Source organism: Carassius gibelio, chromosome B1, assembly GCF_023724105.1.
Source record: "Carassius gibelio isolate Cgi1373 ecotype wild population from Czech Republic chromosome B1, carGib1.2-hapl.c, whole genome shotgun sequence".
NCBI classification, from domain to species: domain Eukaryota; kingdom Metazoa; phylum Chordata; class Actinopteri; order Cypriniformes; family Cyprinidae; genus Carassius; species Carassius gibelio.
The window spans coordinates 32,002,609-32,024,429 of NC_068396.1; the positions used below are offsets into that span (position 1 = coordinate 32,002,609).

A 21,821-nucleotide genomic window follows, 5' to 3' on the forward strand; every position below is an offset into this window, starting at 1 on the left:
ATATAATAAAAAGAACACTTACAGAATAGAAAAAGAATAGAGCAAGCTAATAACAAGATACTTTTTTTGCTTATTCTAACTGTATAAATGAAAAGAAAAAGATTAGAGAAGCTAGTGTTAGCTATATATATATATATATATATATAGAAAACAAGCAGTGAATAAATAGAGTGAGAGTTAAAGTTAAAGGGTCAAATAAAGATGGAGGAGATGGGTTTCAAGCTGATTCTTGAAGATTGCCAAGGACTCAGCTGCTCAGATTGAGTTGGGGAGTTCATTCCACCAGGAGGAAACCTTTAATTTAAAAGTCCGTAAAAGTGACTTTGTGTTTCTTTGGGATGGCACAATCAAGTGACGTTCACTTGCAGAACGCAAGCTTCTAGAGAGCAGATAGGTCTGAAGTAATGAATTTAGGTAAAGGGGTGCAGAGCCAGTGGTGGTTCTGTAGGCAAACATTGATGGTTACCAATAGCTGCTAGCATAAAAATAAAAGCAGGGCAAATTGATAAACAGGGGTGACATGTATTCTTTTCAGCTCATTAACAGTTAATCTTGCTGCAGTGTTCTGAATTAATTGTAAAGGTTTGATAGAATTGGCTGGAAGACCTGCTGAGAGAGCATTGCAATAGTCCAGCCTTGGACAGAACAAGAGCTTGAACAAGGAGTTGTGCAGCATGTTCCGAAAGAAAGGGCTTGATCTTCTTGTTGTTGAATAAAGCAAATCTGCAAGATCGGACAGTTTTAGCAATGTGGTCTGAGAAAGTTAGCTGATAATCAATCAGTTATGGTTGATGTGCAATGGATGGTGAAATTGTGATGAAACGATGGGTTTGATGGAATCACAAGCAGTTCTGTCTTGGCAAGGTTGAGTTGAAGGTGATGGTCCATAATGAGATGCAAGCAGGTATCGTCGGATCATCAGGATGGAATGAGAGGCAGAGTTGAGTGTCATCAGCATAGCAGTGGTATGAAAAGCCATGTTTCTGAATGACAGAACCTAATGATGCCATGTAGACAGAGAAGAAAAGTGTTCCAAGAACTGAGCCCTGAGGCACCCCAGTAGTTAGATGTTGAGACTTGGACACCTCACCTCTCCAAGATACTTTAAAGGAACCATCTGAAAGAAGACTCAAATTACTGGCCTGTGGTTCCTGAGATGTCTTGTGCCAGTACATTTGACAGGAGGATCTGGTGGTTATGTTTCAAACGCGGCAGTGAAGATTTTGAATCTGCTCTCGCCAGACTTAAAGCTTCCAACAACTGGGAACAAGACAGTTTCGGTCAAATTTCCACTACTGAAGCCAAGAAGTAATTTAAGTGTTTTTGCAATGAGGGGAAGAAGGGAAACTAGTTTGTAGTTCTCTCAAGCCCCTTTCAAACTGCACATTGGTCCTGGAAAATTGCCACAACTGGGGACATCAGAATGCAGAAAAGGGAACTGTCACAAAAAAAAAAGTTAGATATTCTATTTACATCCCATAACCCTTACATTTTTTTTGGCCCTTTATAGAGAAAGGTTTAGGCAACTATTAGTTATCACTCAGGATGAGTGAAAAAGTAATGGTAATGTTTGCCTTTCAAAAACTAGACTGTCAACAAAGACACTTTCAGACTGAACACTGGTCATGTGATCAGATGAGGATTTTGTAATGTTTATTTTGTAGTTTTTAAAAACAAGCAGTAAAAAAAAAAAAAGCATACAATTTATATATTTATAACATCATGACTTCCAATAACTTGGGAAGGTGGGAGAAAAAAAAAAAAAAAAAGAAACCCTCTTTTCACAGAGTGAGGAGCAACACGTCTTGAGTTTCAGTGTCAGAACATATATACTCGTGCACAAACACGAGACACACTCAGAGACTGAAACCCCATTTGATATCACAGGAGAAAAATTTTAATCACATTAAAAAGAAAAACTCACTAAATGAATAGAAATAAAGAACACATTAAACAATGGGAATGTTCCAGCTCAAAATCAACTTAAAAAGGACTAAAAGCAAAATAGCATTAAAAAAAAAAGACATGGTTACTCATTGAGTTTGAAACACAGTAGTTATTAACACCTGAAGGTTTCCTCTAAATGCACCGGTTTCCTCAAAAAGATTTTTTTTTTTTAATGCAAATACAGGAAGTGCACGCTCATGTGAGAAAGTTAGCTTTCCCTTGTGTCTCCTGGACATGAGTCACACTGATGCGAGGGATGAAGCGTGTGTGAAGGGGAAGGCAGAGTTAAGTCCATCAGCGCTTGTGAATCCAGCTAAAACCAGGAGGAGGAACAAGAGAGTCTGAAGCAGTAACGTTTCATAAAGACAGAAATCCGGCTTCAGAGGAGAAAGAGTCACAGAGCTTTTCAGCTGGACACGAGAAAGAAAAAAAGAAAAAAAATAATGAAACTGGAAGAGAAGTCCTTTTGTTAGAGAAGAGTGACAGGATGAAGGGAAGGAGTAGGACGGACGAGAGCTCAACAGTCACTTCACTGCGCCTGAGGAGAGACAAGAAATCAGTCAGTCATCACTGCATGAGGAAACAAAACTAGAGCCACTGAACTTCTGTATGCTTCATTGGTTTAGATTTATAAATTGATAAAGGTGCTGCATGAAGGATTGACACCGAGTGGTTGAACTAGGTATTGCCGTCCAAATTCAAAATATTGGAGAGGCTTTTTTTAAGATAGTTAAATTACTACTTTGTATACTCTACTTCTTACATCTAATCTTGAATCTACATGCCATCAATGGCTGTTCAGACACATATGAACCGGTGATCAGTGTGTACCTGCTGGCCCTGTGGTGTGGCGCCTGGCTGTCCCGGGGCCTGTCCCGTCTGTCCGTAATAAGCAGCCTGCTGTCTGTAGTATTCAGCCCATGCGGCGCTGTAGTCCGTCTGTCCTGCTGCTGGAGCTCCTGTGGCTTGAGCTGCTCCTGCGGCTGGAGCAGCTGCTCCTCCTCCTCCTCCTGCAGCAGCTGAAACAGTCTCAGCATCAAAACACTGATCCGCCAGCAGATTCATTCACATGCATTTCTCTACTACGTGATAACACCGTGAGGAATGAGCGCTCGTACCCATCTTTTTGTAGTACTCCTCCCAGGCCTTGGTGTAGTCGGGCTGAGCGGCTCCGGGAGCAGCCTGGCTCTGGTCAGCAGGAGCAGGAGCGGCCGGTTGGGCCGCAGGCGTCTGTCCAGGCATGGCGCCCCCTCCAGGCTGCTGGTAGTACTGTGCGTAATAAGCTGCCCACGCTGCATTGTGATCCACTGCTGCTTTACCTGAGAGAAACAGACAGAAATCCCCTTTATACTTAAGATACTCGGCAACTTGCAGACACGAGCTGAGCCTCAGGATAAACAAGATCATATTAAACAAAATAACTCCATTTAAATAAGGATCCATACATCCATTTTTTGAAGTTCAAAAGCTTGACACAAAGGGACAGTTTGTCCTTTTTTGAGAAATTAATACTTAAGACCGGTATCAGACAGAGGCAGGACAGTAAATATGTATTTGTCATGTTATACATACATTTTATTATGATCATTTATTAAACAGATGCGCATCAATTTTAGTAAATGTAAAAAAATAAATAAAAAGTTTAAATCAGTCCTCATCTCTGCAGCACACGTGCTAAACGCAGGTTATTTGTGCAGCATGAGAAAGATGGATATGGAAGAAAGATGGAAAAGTGCACAAAAGCATTATCAACTTCCTACAGAACTTCAATTATAACATCTGTCAGCTGTGTGGATATTGGCAAATACAGTTAATTTTCATTTATCATCATTAATATGGCTTCTTATCAAGATATTAGTCTATATGCTATGTTCTGTCAATACTTTAACTTCATATTAGCCCATTTATAGCACACTTGCCATCCAGTAAATCAAACTTTGCAAAACATTGCCACATAACATTTACCTCAGTATAACAATTCAGTGTCTATAAGCTCGTCGGTCAGCTAGAAAAATAACTAGTATAGCATTGCTATATTTAAGCGCTATTGCATTTTAATAGTATAACTTTACCTGTTGCATATATGAAATGGAAGAATGCAAGCTAAAGATAAAATTCAACATCCTATAAAGCTGCAGGTTACTAATGAAGAAAAACCAACAATGTGTGAAAGACATGAAAACACTGGATGCATTGAGGAGCCCAAACTACACTGTAAAAAGAGATCAGTTGACTTTACAAATAAATAAAAATAAATCATTAAGTAAATAAACTTCATGCATAAAGAAATGTTATGTGAACTGGAAAATGATGAGTTGCACTGGCAAATAAGTTTGAAAGTGTTGTTCACTTATTTCTGGTTGGACTAAAATTTATTTAAAATGCAATTACACTCAATGGCCAAGTGATGCTCATGGTTCATGATACTGGTACAGATCCAGTGTTAAGTAATTTGGCACCTTAGTTTCCTATAGGAGCCAATGACTTTTTTTTGGGGGGGGGGGGATCTCGGTAGTTTTAGCAGAAGACATTTAAAAAAAATAAAAATAAAAAAAAATAAAAGACCTCAAATATTTAAATATTAAATGTAAAATCAAGTAGTATTTTTAACCTGATAACTGTCAGTCATTCTTTTGAAGATAGACTTGAATGTGCATGATACACACCTAAATTTTTATATTTCATGTCTGAAAACATTTTGTAACATGATTTTGATGTTCCATTTACATGGTAATGCAATGACTGATTTTAAAATGGGTTTTGAAGGATGAATTTTGAGATTTTATGTTTTCAAGTGATATATAACTTCTGATGATTTCTAAAATGTGATAGAGAAAAAGGCAACGAGGAATTCTTTTTTTTTTTTTAAACAAAGGTCAAAGCTCCTTTTGTAATGTAGATTTCTGAGGGTGCACTCTTGTCATATATTAATCTATTACTTTTTCTACATAATTTTTAACAAAAAATATTGGTATAATATATATTTGGGAGTCTTAGACCTTTCCAACGATATATAGTTTGTCAAGATTAGATTAAATTTGATTCTAATATAGTATAGTCAACGTAGGCGTCCCGTATACGGGACGGGGTGACATTTAACAGGTTAAATACATGTATAATAGTATTAGTACTTGTCAAACTGTATTTAGTGTATTTTACAAATTGAAATCAATTACTATAATTTAAAGTAAAAAAAATCAAATCCATGTCTTTAAGATGCAATGTGACCCAAGCATGAGAAACTGAACAGACATGTGACTGTGGTAGCATGAGGCACTAGAATCCCATCAAGACCTAAACACTGAAAGCGTCAGTACAAAACGACTCACTAGGATCCTGCGGCTGCCACTGCTGGTACGTGTTCCCCCATCCCTGAGGATACTGACCTCCAGGAGGACCACCGCTGGAGACAGAGAGAGAACCACTGTGAGCATGTGCAAACTAAACCTCAACCCTCTCCCTGAAGCTGATTCCCCTTTACAGCAGTACTGACTGTGGCGGTCCACCGGGGGGTCCGGGCTGGTACGGGTTCGGGTTGTAGGGGCCCATGGGTCCAGCGGGGCCCGGTCCACCTGGTCCAGGACCAACAGGGCACAGGGGACCCTACGAAGAGAAGCAGACCAGTTAAAGCCAGCAAACACTAGAGCAGCAGTCCAAGTATCCATATCACAATATGTGCACCGCACTGTTTTAAATGCTGTTCTTGTATTCAAACTGTGCAAGGTCTCTTTATTTAAGACATTTTGCACTTTTATAGAGTATATACAGGTGACAACTTAGTTTAATCTGGCCACAGAGGAACACAACTGGGTTGCCTGATATGAAGAGACAGAATCCCCCAAACAGATATTCAATTCAAGTTTATAAGTATAGCACTCTTTATGATGCAAAACAAAGCCTTAAAGAAAATGTAAGTTTCTACATTATATTTAGTAACAGCTTATCAGTGGTGTGGCAGAAATATGGTAAAAATCAAGCAGCTAGTTCATCCACGTAAATCAAACAGATGGTGAATACTATTAAGAGCAGTGATTATATGATGCAGTTATTAAATATGTGAGGTCAATAATAATGCAGAGGTCACTGACTGCTGTGCTCTGATTTAAATGAGTTTTGAGGACATTTACACCTGGTTTTTTCACGATAGGATAGTTATTCGATTAGATAAAACACTTGAAGTGAGCAGGTGTAAACAGCTCCTTTGCCCAGTCTTGTATTGGGATACATATCGTATCTTTTCTGGTGATGCGCACAGAAGCGGTGTTTAGGGGTACCTCGATCTTGTCCTCGATCAGCTGTTTGGCGTGGTCGATCTGCTGAGGAGATCCCCGGATGATAAACAGTTTGAAGTTGGGGTCACCGTTGGGCGGCGGCTGGCGAGAGATCTCCACGAAGGCACCCGTCTCCTGGTTGATGGCCTTCACGTTCTCGCCGCCTCGGCCGATCACCAGACCGCATTTGTGGGCAGGGATTGAGAAGGTCATCTCGCTGCCAGGAGGGCCCCAGTTGCCCGGACCACGCCCCCTGCCGCGCCCCCCTGGATGCATTCCTTCACCTGGAGGACCCTGAGGAACACATCAGAGATTAACCAAAGCAACCAAACACAGATGGAGTCCAGTCATAAAAACATGTGAATCAGTCACTTCACTAGCATTTAATCAGTTCAATTGAGAAAGACTAGCATGTCATATACACAAATGCAAAGGTAGTAGTAATAATAATAATCAGTAAACCTCTTGTGCATCGCCTTGAATAAAAATGAGTTACTCTTAAAATACAATGTTCTATGCCTCCATTTGAGAGATATATAGTGTATTAAATCATTCATACAGAATATTTTATTTGACATACCAGCATCGGTGACTGGTATATTTTCATGACAAGATCAATGTAAATTTAAAAGAAACAAATATTAGTAACAAGCAGTAATAATGGAAAAATCTACTGACAACAAACTCACCACCTTATAACAAACATAAGACATTTCAGTATTTGACTTAAATATTCCAGGTGAAACTTTAAAACTTTCATTTGGTCCTTAATGTAATTCAGAAAATCAATGAGAAATGCATATACGCCTAATAAACTAAATGTAGTCATGCTTTTAATTACTATTTAAATTGCACACTTCATACTGAATCCAGAAAAAAAGATTTTAGAAATAAAATGAAACTGAATTTAGGAAAGAAATACTGATTTCACAGAGTATATTGGGCATCTCCAGATGAGCGCGAGCATCACTCACCCCTCCTTCCTCTCGTACCCTGATGCTCTGCAGGAGTTCGTTGATGATGCTAGCGGCATGCTCGCAGCGGTCCGGAGGACCCACTATATGAGCAATCTTTTCTGGACCACTTCCATCATCTACAGAGAGAAGAAAAATACATGTTATGAACTGAAATATCATAAAACATTGAGTTTAATCAGAAGCTGAAAGTCTAAACACACCTGGTTTGAACTGTATCCTCACACCAGCGTCGTTCTGAATCTTCTTGATCATCTCTCCGCTTCGGCCAATCACGACGCCCACAGAGTGACGCGGAACGGGCACCTGTCCAATCAGAATAAGACATCACATTTCCAAAAAAAAAAAAGTTGAATATAAACGATTAAATCAACACCGCACCTCCATTCCTCCACCACCTCCTCCTATTTGAGAGCCATACTCATTTCTGTCAAAGCAAGGATGGTCCCGCTCTCGCAGAATCTCCTGCACCATCTCACGCGCTTGCTACAGAGAGAAATGAGTGCCAACACCTTAACCACAGCAGGTCTTAAAAGAGAAGAACAAACAAAACAAGGAACAGTCACAGGTGAGAGAAGAGTAGTCGTCACACACCTGGACTTTGTAAGGATCTCCAATGATGCGCAGAGGTTTGTCCATGTTTGGCCCCTGAGAAGGGTCCTGGATCAAAATCATCTTCACGCCAGCGCGCTCCTGAAACACAAAGCATGTTAACATGTAGAGAAGACGACCAAGAACGGCCTGTTAGCATTCAAAATCTATACATTTTAATACAGTAATATTTGTGAAAATGGTCAAATTTCTCTCTACCTGCAGCTGTTTAATGGTCTCTCCTCCTTTGCCGATGATGAGCCCCGCTTTCCCTGCCGGAATGATCATTTCCTGCATGTGTCCGCTCCCATTGGTCGACTCGTGGAAGGAGGGAGGAGTGCCCCGCCCCCGAGAGACGATGTCATCCAGCAGCATCTTGGCCTTCCTGCACGGACAGGTCAGAGGTCAAAACACCAACACACAGAACCACACTGCAGTTAAACGTGTGAGGAAGCACAAACATACTGGATGGCTTCAGGGCCGCCGGTGAGAGACACACTCCTGTCTGGAAGACCGCCGCTGTCTAAACACACACACACAAAACCAACATGTCCCATCACGCCTCATACTTCTAAAACCAAAAACAGGAGAGAAGAGCCCACTCGAGTGATCTGAACCAGAGTTTGACTCACCTGGAGCAATCTGAACCTTACAGCCAGACTCCTGCTGGATCTTACTGATCTGCTCTCCTCCTCGACCAATGACTACAAACAGACACAACATTATTCACTGGGAGCAGAATTATATCACAAACAGACTCTAGCATGTCAACCTCCAGTAGAAGTGTGAATCTCATAGAACAGTTTCAGATCCACATTTCCACCCCCTCAACTCTGCGTATGCACATTATATAGGAGCAATAATAGGACTGCCAAAGGAAACCCAGCACAGTTTGAGGAAGGTTTGTTTAGATGTGTATTCGATCAAACATCACAACTGTTGTACATTCTGCACGGTCCAATCATGATGTAAATTACAGCTACCATTCAAAAGTCTGGGGTAAGCTAAAATAATAATGTAATACATATTATTATGCACTAGGATTAATAATAAAAATCAAGTAATAAAAAAAAAAAAAGCATGCATTTCTTCCTTTTGGTTTTGGCAAACAAAAAAAAAACAAAAAAAAATAACCCAAGTGATATTCCCCCAGGAAAGCGCGAGTACTGCCAGTGCATGCTGGGTAATGTGAACTTACTGAGGCCAACCATGCCGTCAGGGACTCTGTACTCTTCTGTGAGAGTAGACGGACGCACGCTACAGAAAGATAACAAACAGTCAGGAAAAATACCAGCTGACAAATACAATCAGGTCAAACTTACTTGTGGCCAAAAGCCTTTTCAGAAAATCATTTTAAAAAAAAATCCTATACATTAAGATCTTGATATGTTTTGAAGGCACCACAAGAGATAAACTTTTACAAGAGCACCTCAAGACCCCTGTATTAGGCTTAACAGTCTGATGGAGTCAGTGGAAACCAAACCTAGTCTAATTATACAGGCCTGTGTAGTTATTCCCAAGTGCTCAGATCTGAGATCTGTTCTAACGACTCAATCACACACGAGGACGTCTTACCTCTGCTGGGAAAGGGCAGCCAGCTGGGCTCCGATAGCTGTGGATGAGAAAGGGATAAAATCACTGCGCTAAAAATACACACACATGTGCTTTGAGTTGCTAAAAGTGAGTCTGTGTTTACATGAGTGAAAAAACAGCAAAGACAGACGTACACAGTGCTGAAGAGTTGTCTCTGTCAGACGCCATCTTCTTACACTCCGGCTGATCTGAGGAGGAAACACAAGAAGAGCTCAAAAACATCTCCGGAGAGATAGACGAACAGATCCAGAGCACGTCTCTCACGCCGTACCTCCGTCCTCCAGCGATCGCTTCTGAGCCGCGAAGGCATAGCTCTCCGCTCCACCGTTATTGCTCATGGGGGGACCGGCAACGTCTCCGCCGATCTTCGCTGCGATCTGGAAAACACCACAAAATCACATGAAGTTAATACGAACTGCTAGTCACGTTTTCTTTTAAAATTATGCGTTTATATTAGACAGACACTACTATTCAAAAGTTTAGGGTCAGCGAGATCCTTTGTTCCAGACCTTTGAAAGAAGTTACTTGACTCACCAAGGATTCAAATATTTAATCAAAAACACAATTTAAGATAATGCTTTTGTACATAACCATTTTGCTCAAATTTAATTCAGCTGAATTTTCAGCTACATTACTCTAGTGTCACATGATCCTTCAGGAAACATTATAATATACTTGAGAAATATCGCCATTAATGTTACACTGGGCTTGTTTTATTTTTTGACAAACATTTTCTTTCCACAATATTCTTTGAAATGCAATGTAAAAACACGGTATAATAAAACGTCCAAAATTCAGTACAATGGCATGTGAAAAGTAACACTGTATATTTATCATCTATAACCACTCCTGTAATTGCCATAATAATCGCCACTAATTGTACACACCGATACAAATAGGAAAGAGAGCGAGCGAGAGTGTGTGTGTTAAGTATAGAACACCGCTTTTACCGTGACACCACGATGCTAACATGTTTTACAGGATGTGTAACGTTACCCCTATAAAACCATGGTACAATCATTACACACGTTAAAACACATGGTAGTGCCGTGGATCTTTTACAGAAGAGGGAAAAACAAACAACGGTAATTCGAATGTTTTGTCGGACATTTAACGTTACAGCGGTAGCATTAGCACCATGTTACCCCCTGGACTCAGTGTAAATACGGTGATAAATGAAAATAATCACTACGTACCGCGCTAAATACCTATTCTGTGCGAACATTTCTGTACTATAGTACAGCAGTCGTTTGTAACGGTAACTTGTAACCACATCTTGCCTTTGTTCCGAGCCCTACGCGATCGCAGCTCGTGCTAACGGATGATTGTGGCGCGCGCCGGCTCATGTGCCGCGGCCCTCGCGCTGACCCACAAACGCGGCCCGCAGTGCGGATCTCTCACCTGCCGCGCGCGCTGTACCGCGTCGGCGAACGCGTCTTTCTGGATTCCAGCTGCTCCGGCACCGGGTGGCGGCACCGCGCTGTACTCAGACATGCTGTCCGTATGGAGGATGAAGTGTGCGGGAGACGGCGAGGAGCACTAGGCCTGGCAGAGGTGCGCAGACGCGGGAAGACGAGCGAGACAAACGCATGGGAGGAGGGACTTAAGCTCTACGGGCTTTCCTATAGGCGTTCTTAATGAGTGGCTGTTGCGAGCACCAATTAGATGGCAGCTGGAGGCGGGCGTAGCGTGCGGATTTGACCATTCACCCAATGAGTAAGAGCTGACCGAACGCAACGCACAGAGCTTGTCGCTACGTGAGGGAGCCAATCAGCGCTCGGCAACGCATGAAATAGCCCAATGAGGTTCGAGAAAACGCTGATAGGCAATGATGGACGTTTGGATTAGCGTATAGGCTTTTTAGGACCGTTTAACCTTGGTGATTATGTTACTCTGCTGCTCTCAATGCATTATCTTGGCATTTTTATGGGTTAATGAAATACAGTTTCCGTACAGCAGAGAGATGAGCTGGTGTTGTAATGATGATAAAGACCGTCAAGAAAGACTCTGAACTGTTTAATTGTATTTAATTTACATACATTCTCGTACATGCATTCAGTAATTTGCTTTAGTTTCCTTTCAAATAAAAACACACGGAAGGACAGCAAAAATATATAATGACAATACATGATTTTTCGTTAACATCAAAATAACAACAATAATAATGTATGCATACAAAACCAAACGAAATATTTTTTCACACTTCCCACTAATTGTGGGTATATTTTGCAGAATGGATGTAAACATGGCAAATATAGCTTTTATTGGAAGCAGATAGCCTAATTAGTTCAGTAAATAACTATTATTGAAATAGCCAGTGTCTGTCACAGCTGAATACGTGGGAGGAACATTGTTGTTCTTGAGAGCAATTGATTGAATAGAATCTGTGGGTGCATGTTGACGTCATAATTATTTTTGGTCCGTTTTCCCAGAAGATAAAGAATGGAGCATTTAAATACATATATATTTACTACAAGTTTGTGTTGTGAACATTTAGTTCTGCAGTAGCATATTAGTGCAAAAAAAAAATCTAATTTTGAGACTTGAACTTGGATAGAATTTTGTGAACAAATAATGCTTGAATCCTAAAGAAACGTGTGGTTGCAGATTCTGTACGGAATATTTTTTTATTGTAACACATACAAATCTGAATATATTATCTGAACATATTAACTCAGTCAATGATAAAACACAGAGCGTTGACCTACAGTAGAAGTAACACTATCAGAAAGTCCATTTTTTGCTTAGTCTTATTGTTCTATGAGTCAAAAATCACAAAAACAAACACCCATAAGGCTTTCTGCTCCAAACCGTAGCCTGCAGTCTCTCATGCATTGAGGATAACAGATATATAAACTGAACTCCAAGGCTGCGTCCCAATTCAGATGCCTACACTACACACTGAATGTACAAAGTAGAGAGTAAAAGTACTTCTGAGTTTGTAGTAAGATAGTATGCCACCCATCTACTGTTTGCTTTATAACGTTAGTATCTAGCTACATTCCTAACCTTAAAATAACTAATGTTAAAATCATATCCAGTACACTTTAAAACTGCTGTGGCAACTTCTGCCTTGCATTCCTCGATACTTTTCTTTACCTGAAACAGTCAAAAGAAAACCATCAAAAACGTTATACTAATGGGGGACCATATTAGTTGAAATAAATAAAAAAAAACATGCATGGATGCAATTCCACAAAAAAAATGCCTTTGGCACAATTATTGTCCGTCTTAAAAAAAATTTATAAAACGAAAATGTTTCATGAGTGAGACTTAATGCCATTTAAGGGTAGATAATGTACAAATTGAGACGCAGTTCAGGATTTTAGAAACAGTTAAAGGAATAGAAAATTTCCTAAAAGTGTACTCACCCTTAGGCCATCAAAGATGTAAATTGTTATTTGTAAATCCAGTGGATCCTCTGCAGTGAATGGGTGCCGTCAGAATGAGAGTCCAAACAGCTGATAAACACATCACAATAATCCAAGCTCCAATAGTCCAAGCTGTGTGTTTATTAGAACTGGACTGTTTTTACCTATAAATCCTGCTAAATCTGTGCATATGTATCTCCTGAACCAGATGAATGACTTTTTCACTGCAGAAAGCAGTATTATGGAGTCATATTTTAGCTGGAAGCTGAATTTAAAAAATCTTTGAAGATGGATTTGTTTCCTACAAACACGCAGCTTTTCTCTTCACAAGACGTTAACTGATGGACTGGAGTGCTGTGGATTACTTGTGGGTTACTGTGATGTGTTTATCAGCTGTTTCGACTCCCATTCTGACGGCACCCATTCACCGCAGAGCAATCAATGCTGAGCAAGTGATGTAATGCTACATTTCTCCAAATCTGTTCCCATGAAAAAACAAACCCATTTACATCTTAGATGGGCTCAATGTGATCACATTTCCAGCTAATGTTAATTTTGTTTGGGTGAACTATTCAATCTGAGCTACGGAATCTTCAGCTGAGGATTCTAGAACTCTTGACTGGTTGTCATGGTGATTTCGGAGCACACAGGGATTCAGTACAGTAGAGGAAGCGTATTTTTGGAGCACAGATAAAACATACATGCTTCTCCAAGCAGAGGCACTTTCAATTGTACTGTAAATTCAAAGCGAGGAAGTTAGTTTATTGTCCATTCCCATTTGGAGTTCAGTAGTGTGCACTGGGTTAAACACACACACACACAGACACAGTAAAGCACATGCTCACACATACGTTCATTTTACCGCATCCAGAGGGCCGTACCCTGTATATCTGAATATCAGGGCCCTGTTAACCAACAAACACACATGAAGAGCACATCATGAACCTCGGTAATTCAGGATTGGGTAAGAACAGCACCTCTAAGATTCTGCATATTTCAGTGTTTGGTTTCAGTTTGTCGTTCTTCCTCACATCCAATGTTTTTGGTGAACATCCCTCCAGTGATTTCATATATTGTAGGCTTAAATAAACAAGTCTTTGATTGTATTTTTTCTACACACACACATGACCTGTCTCTCTCTGTCTCAGGTTCCCACTCCCAGTACTTTCCTCATGTGCTCGTAGACGACGTATGAGATGCTGACCGCCGGGATGACCTTGAGGAAGTTGGGAGCGATGCCTCGATAGAGACCCACCACTCCGTCCTGTGCCACGATACTCCTGAAGAGGGTCAGCATGGACAACTGAGGAGCTCCCTTCACTGACGCTGAGGAGCCGGAGGAAAACAATCTTAACTTCTTATGATACCAAAAGTATAATTTCAGTTCATGCATATTTATATCAAGTAATAAAATGTTTTTACAGTTTAAGTTCACAAAGATAACACTGTTACAAATCACACTAAAACATCTATTCTTCCAGCTTTATTATTAACTATTCAAGTATTTTTATGTGAATTTTGGGATATTGCATTAAAAACACCAGATGGAAATGACAATATTTTAGATAAAATCTTAAAATGTGCATTTAAAAAAAACATATGCACTCAACTGTTGTTGATAATTTTGGGAATAATTATGAGGTGGAATTTTATTTATTTTTATTAGTAATACATTGCACTACTTTTCCTGGAAGTGACAATTTTGTGTTTTATGTGATGATCTTCCTGGGAAGGAAGCACAGCTCTGGTCTGATTGTGTGTGTGTCTCACCCTGCGCCTGCATGCGTGTTCGGATGAGGGCGAGCGGGTAGGACGCCAGCTGTCCGCAGGTGCTGGACACGGTCCCGCAGCCCACCAGCACCAGGACGCCCGGGTCGGGCGAGCCCTCCGAGTACCGCTGCAGCCAGGCGTTCTTCAGCGTCTGAGAGAGGAGACAGCGTGAGAGAGAGCCTTCATGAAGAAATCATTCTCAACACACACACACACACACCTCGTAGACGGCGAGGTCTATGCCAGCGTACGGGATGATGCCCAGCATGTTGGGCAGGTATCCTTTATAAAAGGCCAGAACGCCCTCCTTCTGCAGGATCTGCTTGGCACAGTCTGCCACACTTGAATACTGTCCTGTTTTACGAAGAGTGAGACGGGTCTTCAGCACCTACAGAACCACACAGACAGACAGAAACCCACTCATGACATTAAAACAAACACAAAAAATGTTACAAAAAAAATAAATATGTTTTTGACATTGATAATAATAATAATACATGTTTCTTGAGCATCAAATCAGCATATTAGTATGATTTCTGATCATGTGACACTGAAGACTGGAGGAATGATGCTGAAAATACAGCTCTGCATCACAGGAATAAATTACATTTTATAATATATTCAAGTATATATATTTTTTTATTAATATTATTTATAAATAATAATAAATAATATTAATAAATATTTCACAATATTAAAATTTTTACTGAATTTCTTATCAAATAATTGCAGCTTTGTTTAACAGATAAGACGTTTTTCAAAAACTACTGAACCCAAATGTTTGAACAGCAATGTACTAATTATTGTCAGTGAATATTTCTTTTACTTTTTTAATTAAAACATTTACACCAATTAAACAATTAAAATAGGTTTTTGTAGTAATAAATATATTATATAAACTATATTCTTTACAAATATTGTTTATTGTGAATATTATTAATAAATGTGTTTTTTATTGAAGATATGTATATTTTGCTAATGCAAACATTTTTCAGAAGACTTTATTTGACTTAAGTCCATTATATTTCCAGGACTCTGCTTCTCTCTCCATTAACCACAGCTCTCTGCTTTATTCTGACATGAGCCGCTGAATGCAGAGCGCTTTCTTTAGAGCACTGGGCCTGAACTTTATGTAAGGGCTTTGGTAATTTGAGCAGACATGTAGACGTGTGTGACAGCGAGGCCTTGACATATAGTGACCTTGATATTCAGTGCGTGCAGGAACCAGCTGTTGTGTGTGTGTGTGTGTTTACCTCCATTGGGTATATGACAGTTTGAGCTGTAGCTCCAGCCAGTGATCCAGCGACGAATCTCTCCTGAACTTTCAGAGTTCCTCCCTCTTTACTGCCTCTCATCAAGCGTTTAATCTGCACACACATGGATGTAGGCTGAGTTTTGAGGCGCTGTCCACTCGGCTGAGTGTAAGACAGAGCTGTACCTGCTCATAAGCCATGAATTTGATGGCTGTCTCTGGTGCGATCTTCAGGACGTTGATGCCGTTCCCCCTCCACAGCGCAGAGAGGCCGCCCTCCTTCACCATCGCACGCAGACCACGCCACACAGTCCCTTTATCAGAGCTCTGGCCGTGCACCTGAACATCAACACAATTCACATGATTTTTAATGTCAAGATGTAGTCTAACTAGATTACAATTAAATCACAACACACCTAAACATGATAACAAAAAAAAGTTCAGTTGCAGTGTCTCAAATGACCTCCAGGGGCACACATTATTTCATCTTAATTTTTAAATAATCCTGTTCAACGGTGGTGAAAAACTACATTACCCATAATTCTGCACAGACTCTTCACCAATCAGAGACTTGTAGCAGAAAAACACTGCATTCTTAACTAAAACTCTTAAATAAGCATATTTTGCAATAACCATAAAATACATTTCTATGCACATAGTCAAATATCTTTAAATCCATAATTTCATAGTTCTCCTGTCCGTCACAATGCTTTACAGAATTGTAGTTTTATTCGTTCATTAATGCTGCTAAATACATAGTAGCGTACATTTGTCCGATTTTCAAGTGCTTTTTGCGCCAAATCAAAGTTTGTATTAATTCACCATGTAGCTGGTTGGTTTGCTTCAGGGTTTAGTTAACTAAAACTGTAGTAGTTAACCTTTAGATGCCTTTCATCTTGTAGTAATATCTATTATCCTTGTTCACACAAGCCACAGCTTTTGCTAGATTGTGTTGCGTGAGCAACTTTGAAAGTATTAAAGGAGATAATGAGTGGATGCTGCCTGATCATATCCTTCCTTCACTATATTTATTATTTCATTAATATTTTGTGTGACTATTAATCAAGTTATTCATCAGTATTTAACCTCAAAGACTGTTTGATGATTTAACTAAATAAGTAAAAGCCATCTATACTCATATAGATAAAAAATGCATAAATATATGTTTATCCTTTCAGAAGTGGTAAGAGTAACAGGCATGAACACATGTTGAGAGTATTCCTTCTCCTAGGGTCACAAGGCCAGGCTAAAAGGGTCAGGATGACCTATCTTCTACGTGCACAGCGAGAAACGAAGAGAACTGTGACATTTAGAAATGTATACTAGACTTTAAGAATCCTGTTCTATCCTGTATTTCTATTATTCAGGATTAATGTCTGCATATTATGTGTGTGTTTCCAACCGTAATAAGACACTTGCCAGTGCTCGAAAACCTTGAATTGTAGATAAGGTCTCTCTCTGTGTGTGTGTGTGTGTGTGTGTGTGTGTGTGTGTGTGTGTGTGTGTGTGTGTGAGAAGACCAGTTTCCGCAGACATCCTGACCTGAGATGAGGTGTCTTCTTCACCAGTGCTGACGCCTGACACAATCATTGGAGAGATGCTGGAGATGTTTATATCCATTCATTCATGGAGACTGTCTAAGTTTATCTAGGTTTTGGAACCAATCAGATTTCTGTTGACCAGCTCTTTGACCCAATTAGTATTTTCTGTCTAGAGTAGAGTTGTTGGTGCTCTGTCGAGACTACTTCTGCTGATGAAACGCATCTCTGACTCCTGGTCTTCCTTCATCATATCTGGTCCTTGTACATTACCGTACATTGCCCTACAGTATCTTGAGAGCAAACCTTGAAAGGAACCTCTAAACATGCATCAAAGATCAGATGGTTTCACTGATCCCAGACCAGCGCTGTCTCACCTGCAGAAAGACCTTGAGTCTGTCGAGCGGCGCGGTTCCTGTCCTGGACACTGATCCGGCCACGGCTCCTGCCATCAGCTGCCTCCACACAAACCCTGACTGCTTCTCCTTCTCCGAGAACTCGTCTGGGACCGTCAGATGCTCCCCGATGTCCAACATCTACACAAACACACCAACACACACACAACAGAGGAGTTACAGAAAGAAAGAGGCGCCATTAATATTCATGAGAAAACCTGTTGCTTCGTACCACCGAGTGTTTCCAGTACTGAGCGATTTCCTCCATGTTGAGCAGAGGGTTGAACAGGAAGTGATCTCGCCACTCGAACCAGTCGATGGTCATGGATTGGTCTTTATCCATACTGTACCAACACATTTCACAAGCACCATGTCAGAAAACCACAGCTGAAAAGCACTTCCCATACATGCTACGCACAAAAGCACTCACCTTTGCAGGATTTTGGCGGCCTGCTCCAGCGTGACATCCACGCCGAGATTGTGTAACGACTGCTGGATCTCCCCCACGTCCAGTTCACCTACAAACAATGTGTCATTGTACTGAAACATGAGATAACAGAGCTTAAACCGAATTCATGCTAATGCTAATATGATGGTAACAGTGATGTAAAGTGCTAGCAGCAATATCACAGCTTCTGGGTTATTATAATGCTAATATATTACAGATAATATAAGGTTATAGATGCTATGTTGTGTAGTGGGATAGACTGTAGGGTTATTGGGAAGATATATATGGCAAATTTTATTACTTATCATATCTGTAACATAAAAAATTAGGTCTACTCTAACAGGGAATTAAGATTCTGACCAGTGTTGTTATTAACTAGTGTAGTCGACTGAAATAAAATGTTGAAATATTAACACATACAGTAATAGAATATACAGAGAATAATACTAAAATAACATGATTCTGATAATGTTGTGAATCTGACAGAAACGAACCATCATTATTTCGGTCCAAGCTGCGAAACATGAGTCTGAGGCGTTTCTCATGTGAACGCAGATACTCGGTGAACTCTTCAAAATCCAGCTGACCGTCTTTATTAACATCTCCAGCTCGGACAATCTGCTGAATATAGGGCATATACAGAGAGATAGAGGGGGGGGAGAGAGAGAGATGGAGGGACAGAGGGATGCCGGGATCATTAGGAAAGGTGGGATGGGGTGCAAATGAAGGAGAAGCGAACATTAAAACCATGCAAAGCCACCGGCCCACAGCACCAACATCAAACATGAGCAATCAGACACTTATCATCGAAACTAAACAGGTTCATTTCATTCGAATTAATTCGAAAATGAATGTAAATGTACAAACAGAGAAAGCCAAGCGCACGAAACAGTAGCTTTAAATCCGATCCACTCCAAGGCGCTGACCTTTCACACAGTCTGCAGTCTGCATGTGTTTCTGTGAGCCTATGTGTGAAGTTTAGCACTTTCTTGCCAAAATCATTCATAACAATGCATAATGCAACTACAAACACATGCACACATGCTCCCAAACCTCAAAAAGCAAAGCACTTTACAAAATCATCAAGTTTCAGAAATCAATATGACACAAGACTGTTGCAGGCAAACAGATCAATGTCTAATCACTATAAACTACTGTATACAGCAGTGATGGGGTAGCGCATTAAAAGTAATGTAATCGGATTACTTTTTTCAAGTAACTAGTAGAGTAGCACATTTACAAGAAACTATTGGAGCTACTTTTTAAATTAGTAAAGCAAGTTATTTTTTCCCTGTTTATTCACGAACACGTCTTCTGTCCCTGTGTTGAGCTGTTTTTGTTTTTTTAATGGAGTAACGCAATACTGTATTGCATTACTTTTAAAGGTAGTTTCCACAACACTAAAAAACAGCGTGCAGGATGCTGTGGTAAGATAAGATAACAAAGATTCATTTAACACATGCGTGTGTCGGTTTGATTGTAACTTGGTTCTCATTGTTTCCTAGGCCTTGAGTTTGATGTGCTGGCATTACATCACTACAACCTTCTTAGCAATTCAATTCATTTATCATATGAAGCATCATGAGTTTGAGTATGTTAGCGAGTAGGCAGCTACTTAATGTGTTACACTCTCACTAATGTGTGCAGCACATCTGTCTAATCTGAACTGAACATCAGGTGCCATCCCAACCAGCAACAACTGATTGTTTTTTTGTTTGTTTATTTCTTTCTTTTGACCGCTTGTCTGTTTTCTATTTCTGGAGCACTGTTTGCACTGTCTATCCACAGTGAAATCTCAGCGTCCTGTAATCCTGTTTACATGATCATATATGAAATATTGTGGTTTCTACAGGTTTATCCCATTTTGTGTACTTGTTGTGCATCATTCTTGAAATGTAATAGTATGAGCAGTGCACTACAAGCAGCTTCACACCCTTGGACATGCTTGGACATGCTCACATCAATGTAGTGTACATTTTCTCACACTGTACATCAATTATCTCTATTTTTGCATTACTGTAAGGGGTAGGTTTAGATGTTAACAAAACAATCTAATAGGTAGAAAATGTAATGGCATGATTGTTAGTTTCCGGTCAGATCTGTATCAGTTCTAGCCACAACCAACAAACTTCCACACTTCCTTTTTCGGGTAATCTAAGTGCACTTTTTGTTTTAGGAATTTTACACCCACTACCCACACTAGTATCTGTACGACAGAACGTCACAGAATGGTGCACGGTTTGAGACAGAGTAAGTACACAATGTACAGTACATGTTTGAGACGCAACTGTTCTCTACACCCATTGGTTCGAATCGCACTCTACATTCTTGAATCTTGAGCATCAGACACAATCTGATTGGCTGCCTGAGATCGTATCGCGTACTGCGGCATTTTCACTTTCAGTGTTCAGATCACGTGACCTGGAAGCGCAGGTTGTATTTCCACGTTAAATCATAAACCTGTCATTTCACGGACAGTTGTCCTTGTTCTATAAGCACCCTTCCGTTATGACTGCATGCATTAGGTGTCCTCCGTACCTCTTCCACCGAGCTCCACGACATCCCCCGCGCGGCGAGTCCGACGCGCAGCTCGTTCACATCGATCCGTCCGTCCTTGTTCAGATCCAGCTGCGCGAAGAGCTCGGCCCAGAGCCGCTCGCGCTCGGGATCGACCCCGCTGTCCTGGCACCGCGCCCGCCACATGATGCTGTCCACGCACAGTCAGCCACGGAGAAACATCGGCCGGAAGACGCGTCCAAAAAAGGAGCTGCTGGGGAAACAAACCCCTTGCGTCGCGTCCGAGCTCGCGCTCAGCAGACGGCGTCAAACAGCTGTTTTGCACGCGAACCAGGAAGCTTGCGCAATCATGAAACTCGTACTTCCAAGATAGCCATTCATATTCTTATCCGCAAGCATTGCGACATTTTACGTCGAGATGAAAACACCACGCTGTCCTTGTCTGAAACCCGAGGACTGCAGTGACTGACTCCTGCCACGATACAACAACAGCGGCTTCACATTACACCCTCAGGGGGGCTTCCTTCTGCCAGCATGATAATATGACCCTAAATATCCTGGTCCTGAAGTGTTAACAACAGAGAAACCGTGTTAAACCGTGCACGGTGCAGCCACTTCTCCACTGACTCTGGGGATGAATGTCACACAAATCAGATGACAGGAGTAAAACACCTCCTGTCATGCAGAACAGAACATGATCTTCTCTTCACAAGGGTGATTGGTTATTTTGATTCAAGGCTGCATGGCTTATGAAGTCACTTCCTGAGGGTTCTAGAAGAATTCAGGCAGCAGGTTCACTATTTTTTCAGTATATCTGCTGACTCTTATCAAACACATAGATGGATCAGAAATGTGAGCAGAAGAACACATGCGACCATAGACCACAAAACACCATTTTTTTTTTAATTTTCTTTTGAACTATTTGAAAATCTGGAGTCTGAGGGTGCAAAAAAAAAAAAATCAAAATATTGAGAAGATCACCCTTAAAGTTGTCCAGATCTTAGCATTTCATATTACTAATCCAAAGGGTGGTTTTGCTGGTTAGATGGTCCAAACCAGTAATTTAAGGTCATAACTGGTTTTTGATCTGCTAGACCATATCTGTCAGTTTGGTTAGACCTAGTAGACCTCCAAAAAACAGGTTTGACCACCTT

The 21,821-nt window shown here is 40.6% G+C and overlaps 2 protein-coding genes across 7 annotated transcripts; both read right to left on the minus strand.

The window, feature by feature from the left end:
- Positions 1 to 1,623: 1,623 nt before the first annotated feature.
- Positions 1,624 to 10,971, minus strand: LOC127949441 (far upstream element-binding protein 2-like). Of its 2 annotated transcripts, XM_052546736.1 has the most exons (19): positions 10,778 to 10,971; positions 9,648 to 9,753; positions 9,511 to 9,564; positions 9,359 to 9,395; positions 8,982 to 9,040; positions 8,416 to 8,487; positions 8,249 to 8,306; positions 8,003 to 8,168; positions 7,787 to 7,885; positions 7,574 to 7,678; positions 7,396 to 7,498; positions 7,193 to 7,311; positions 6,799 to 6,810; positions 6,222 to 6,512; positions 5,441 to 5,550; positions 5,277 to 5,350; positions 3,066 to 3,266; positions 2,779 to 2,966; positions 1,624 to 2,485 (listed from the first exon to the last, which is right to left on the minus strand). In XM_052546736.1, the coding sequence occupies exons 1-19, from the start codon at positions 10,868 to 10,870 to the stop codon at positions 2,477 to 2,479; spliced, it is 1,956 nt and encodes a 651-aa protein (XP_052402696.1). In that variant the 5' UTR covers positions 10,871 to 10,971; the 3' UTR covers positions 1,624 to 2,476. The 2 variants fall into 2 exon arrangements, with proteins under 2 accessions (XP_052402696.1, XP_052402697.1); XM_052546737.1 differs by lacking the exon at positions 6,799 to 6,810 and having other exon boundaries at positions 10,778 to 10,970.
- Positions 10,972 to 11,379: 408 nt separating this feature from the next.
- Positions 11,380 to 21,109, minus strand: slc25a23a (solute carrier family 25 member 23a). 5 transcript variants are annotated; one of them, XM_052546811.1, is made up of 12 exons: positions 20,689 to 21,109; positions 18,645 to 18,771; positions 18,133 to 18,220; positions 17,935 to 18,046; positions 17,685 to 17,843; positions 15,956 to 16,108; positions 15,771 to 15,884; positions 14,738 to 14,905; positions 14,518 to 14,668; positions 13,916 to 14,073; positions 13,599 to 13,651; positions 11,380 to 12,475 (listed from the first exon to the last, which is right to left on the minus strand). In XM_052546811.1, exons 1-11 carry the CDS (start codon positions 20,851 to 20,853, stop codon positions 13,601 to 13,603), a joined length of 1,446 nt encoding a protein of 481 aa, XP_052402771.1. In that variant the 5' UTR covers positions 20,854 to 21,109; the 3' UTR covers positions 11,380 to 12,475; positions 13,599 to 13,600. The 5 variants fall into 5 exon arrangements, 4 of the variants coding, with proteins under 4 accessions (XP_052402771.1, XP_052402772.1, XP_052402773.1 ...); XR_008152301.1 differs by having other exon boundaries at positions 13,599 to 14,073; positions 20,689 to 21,101; XM_052546812.1 differs by having other exon boundaries at positions 11,380 to 13,651; positions 18,645 to 18,768; positions 20,689 to 21,099.
- Positions 21,110 to 21,821: the final 712 nt, after the last annotated feature.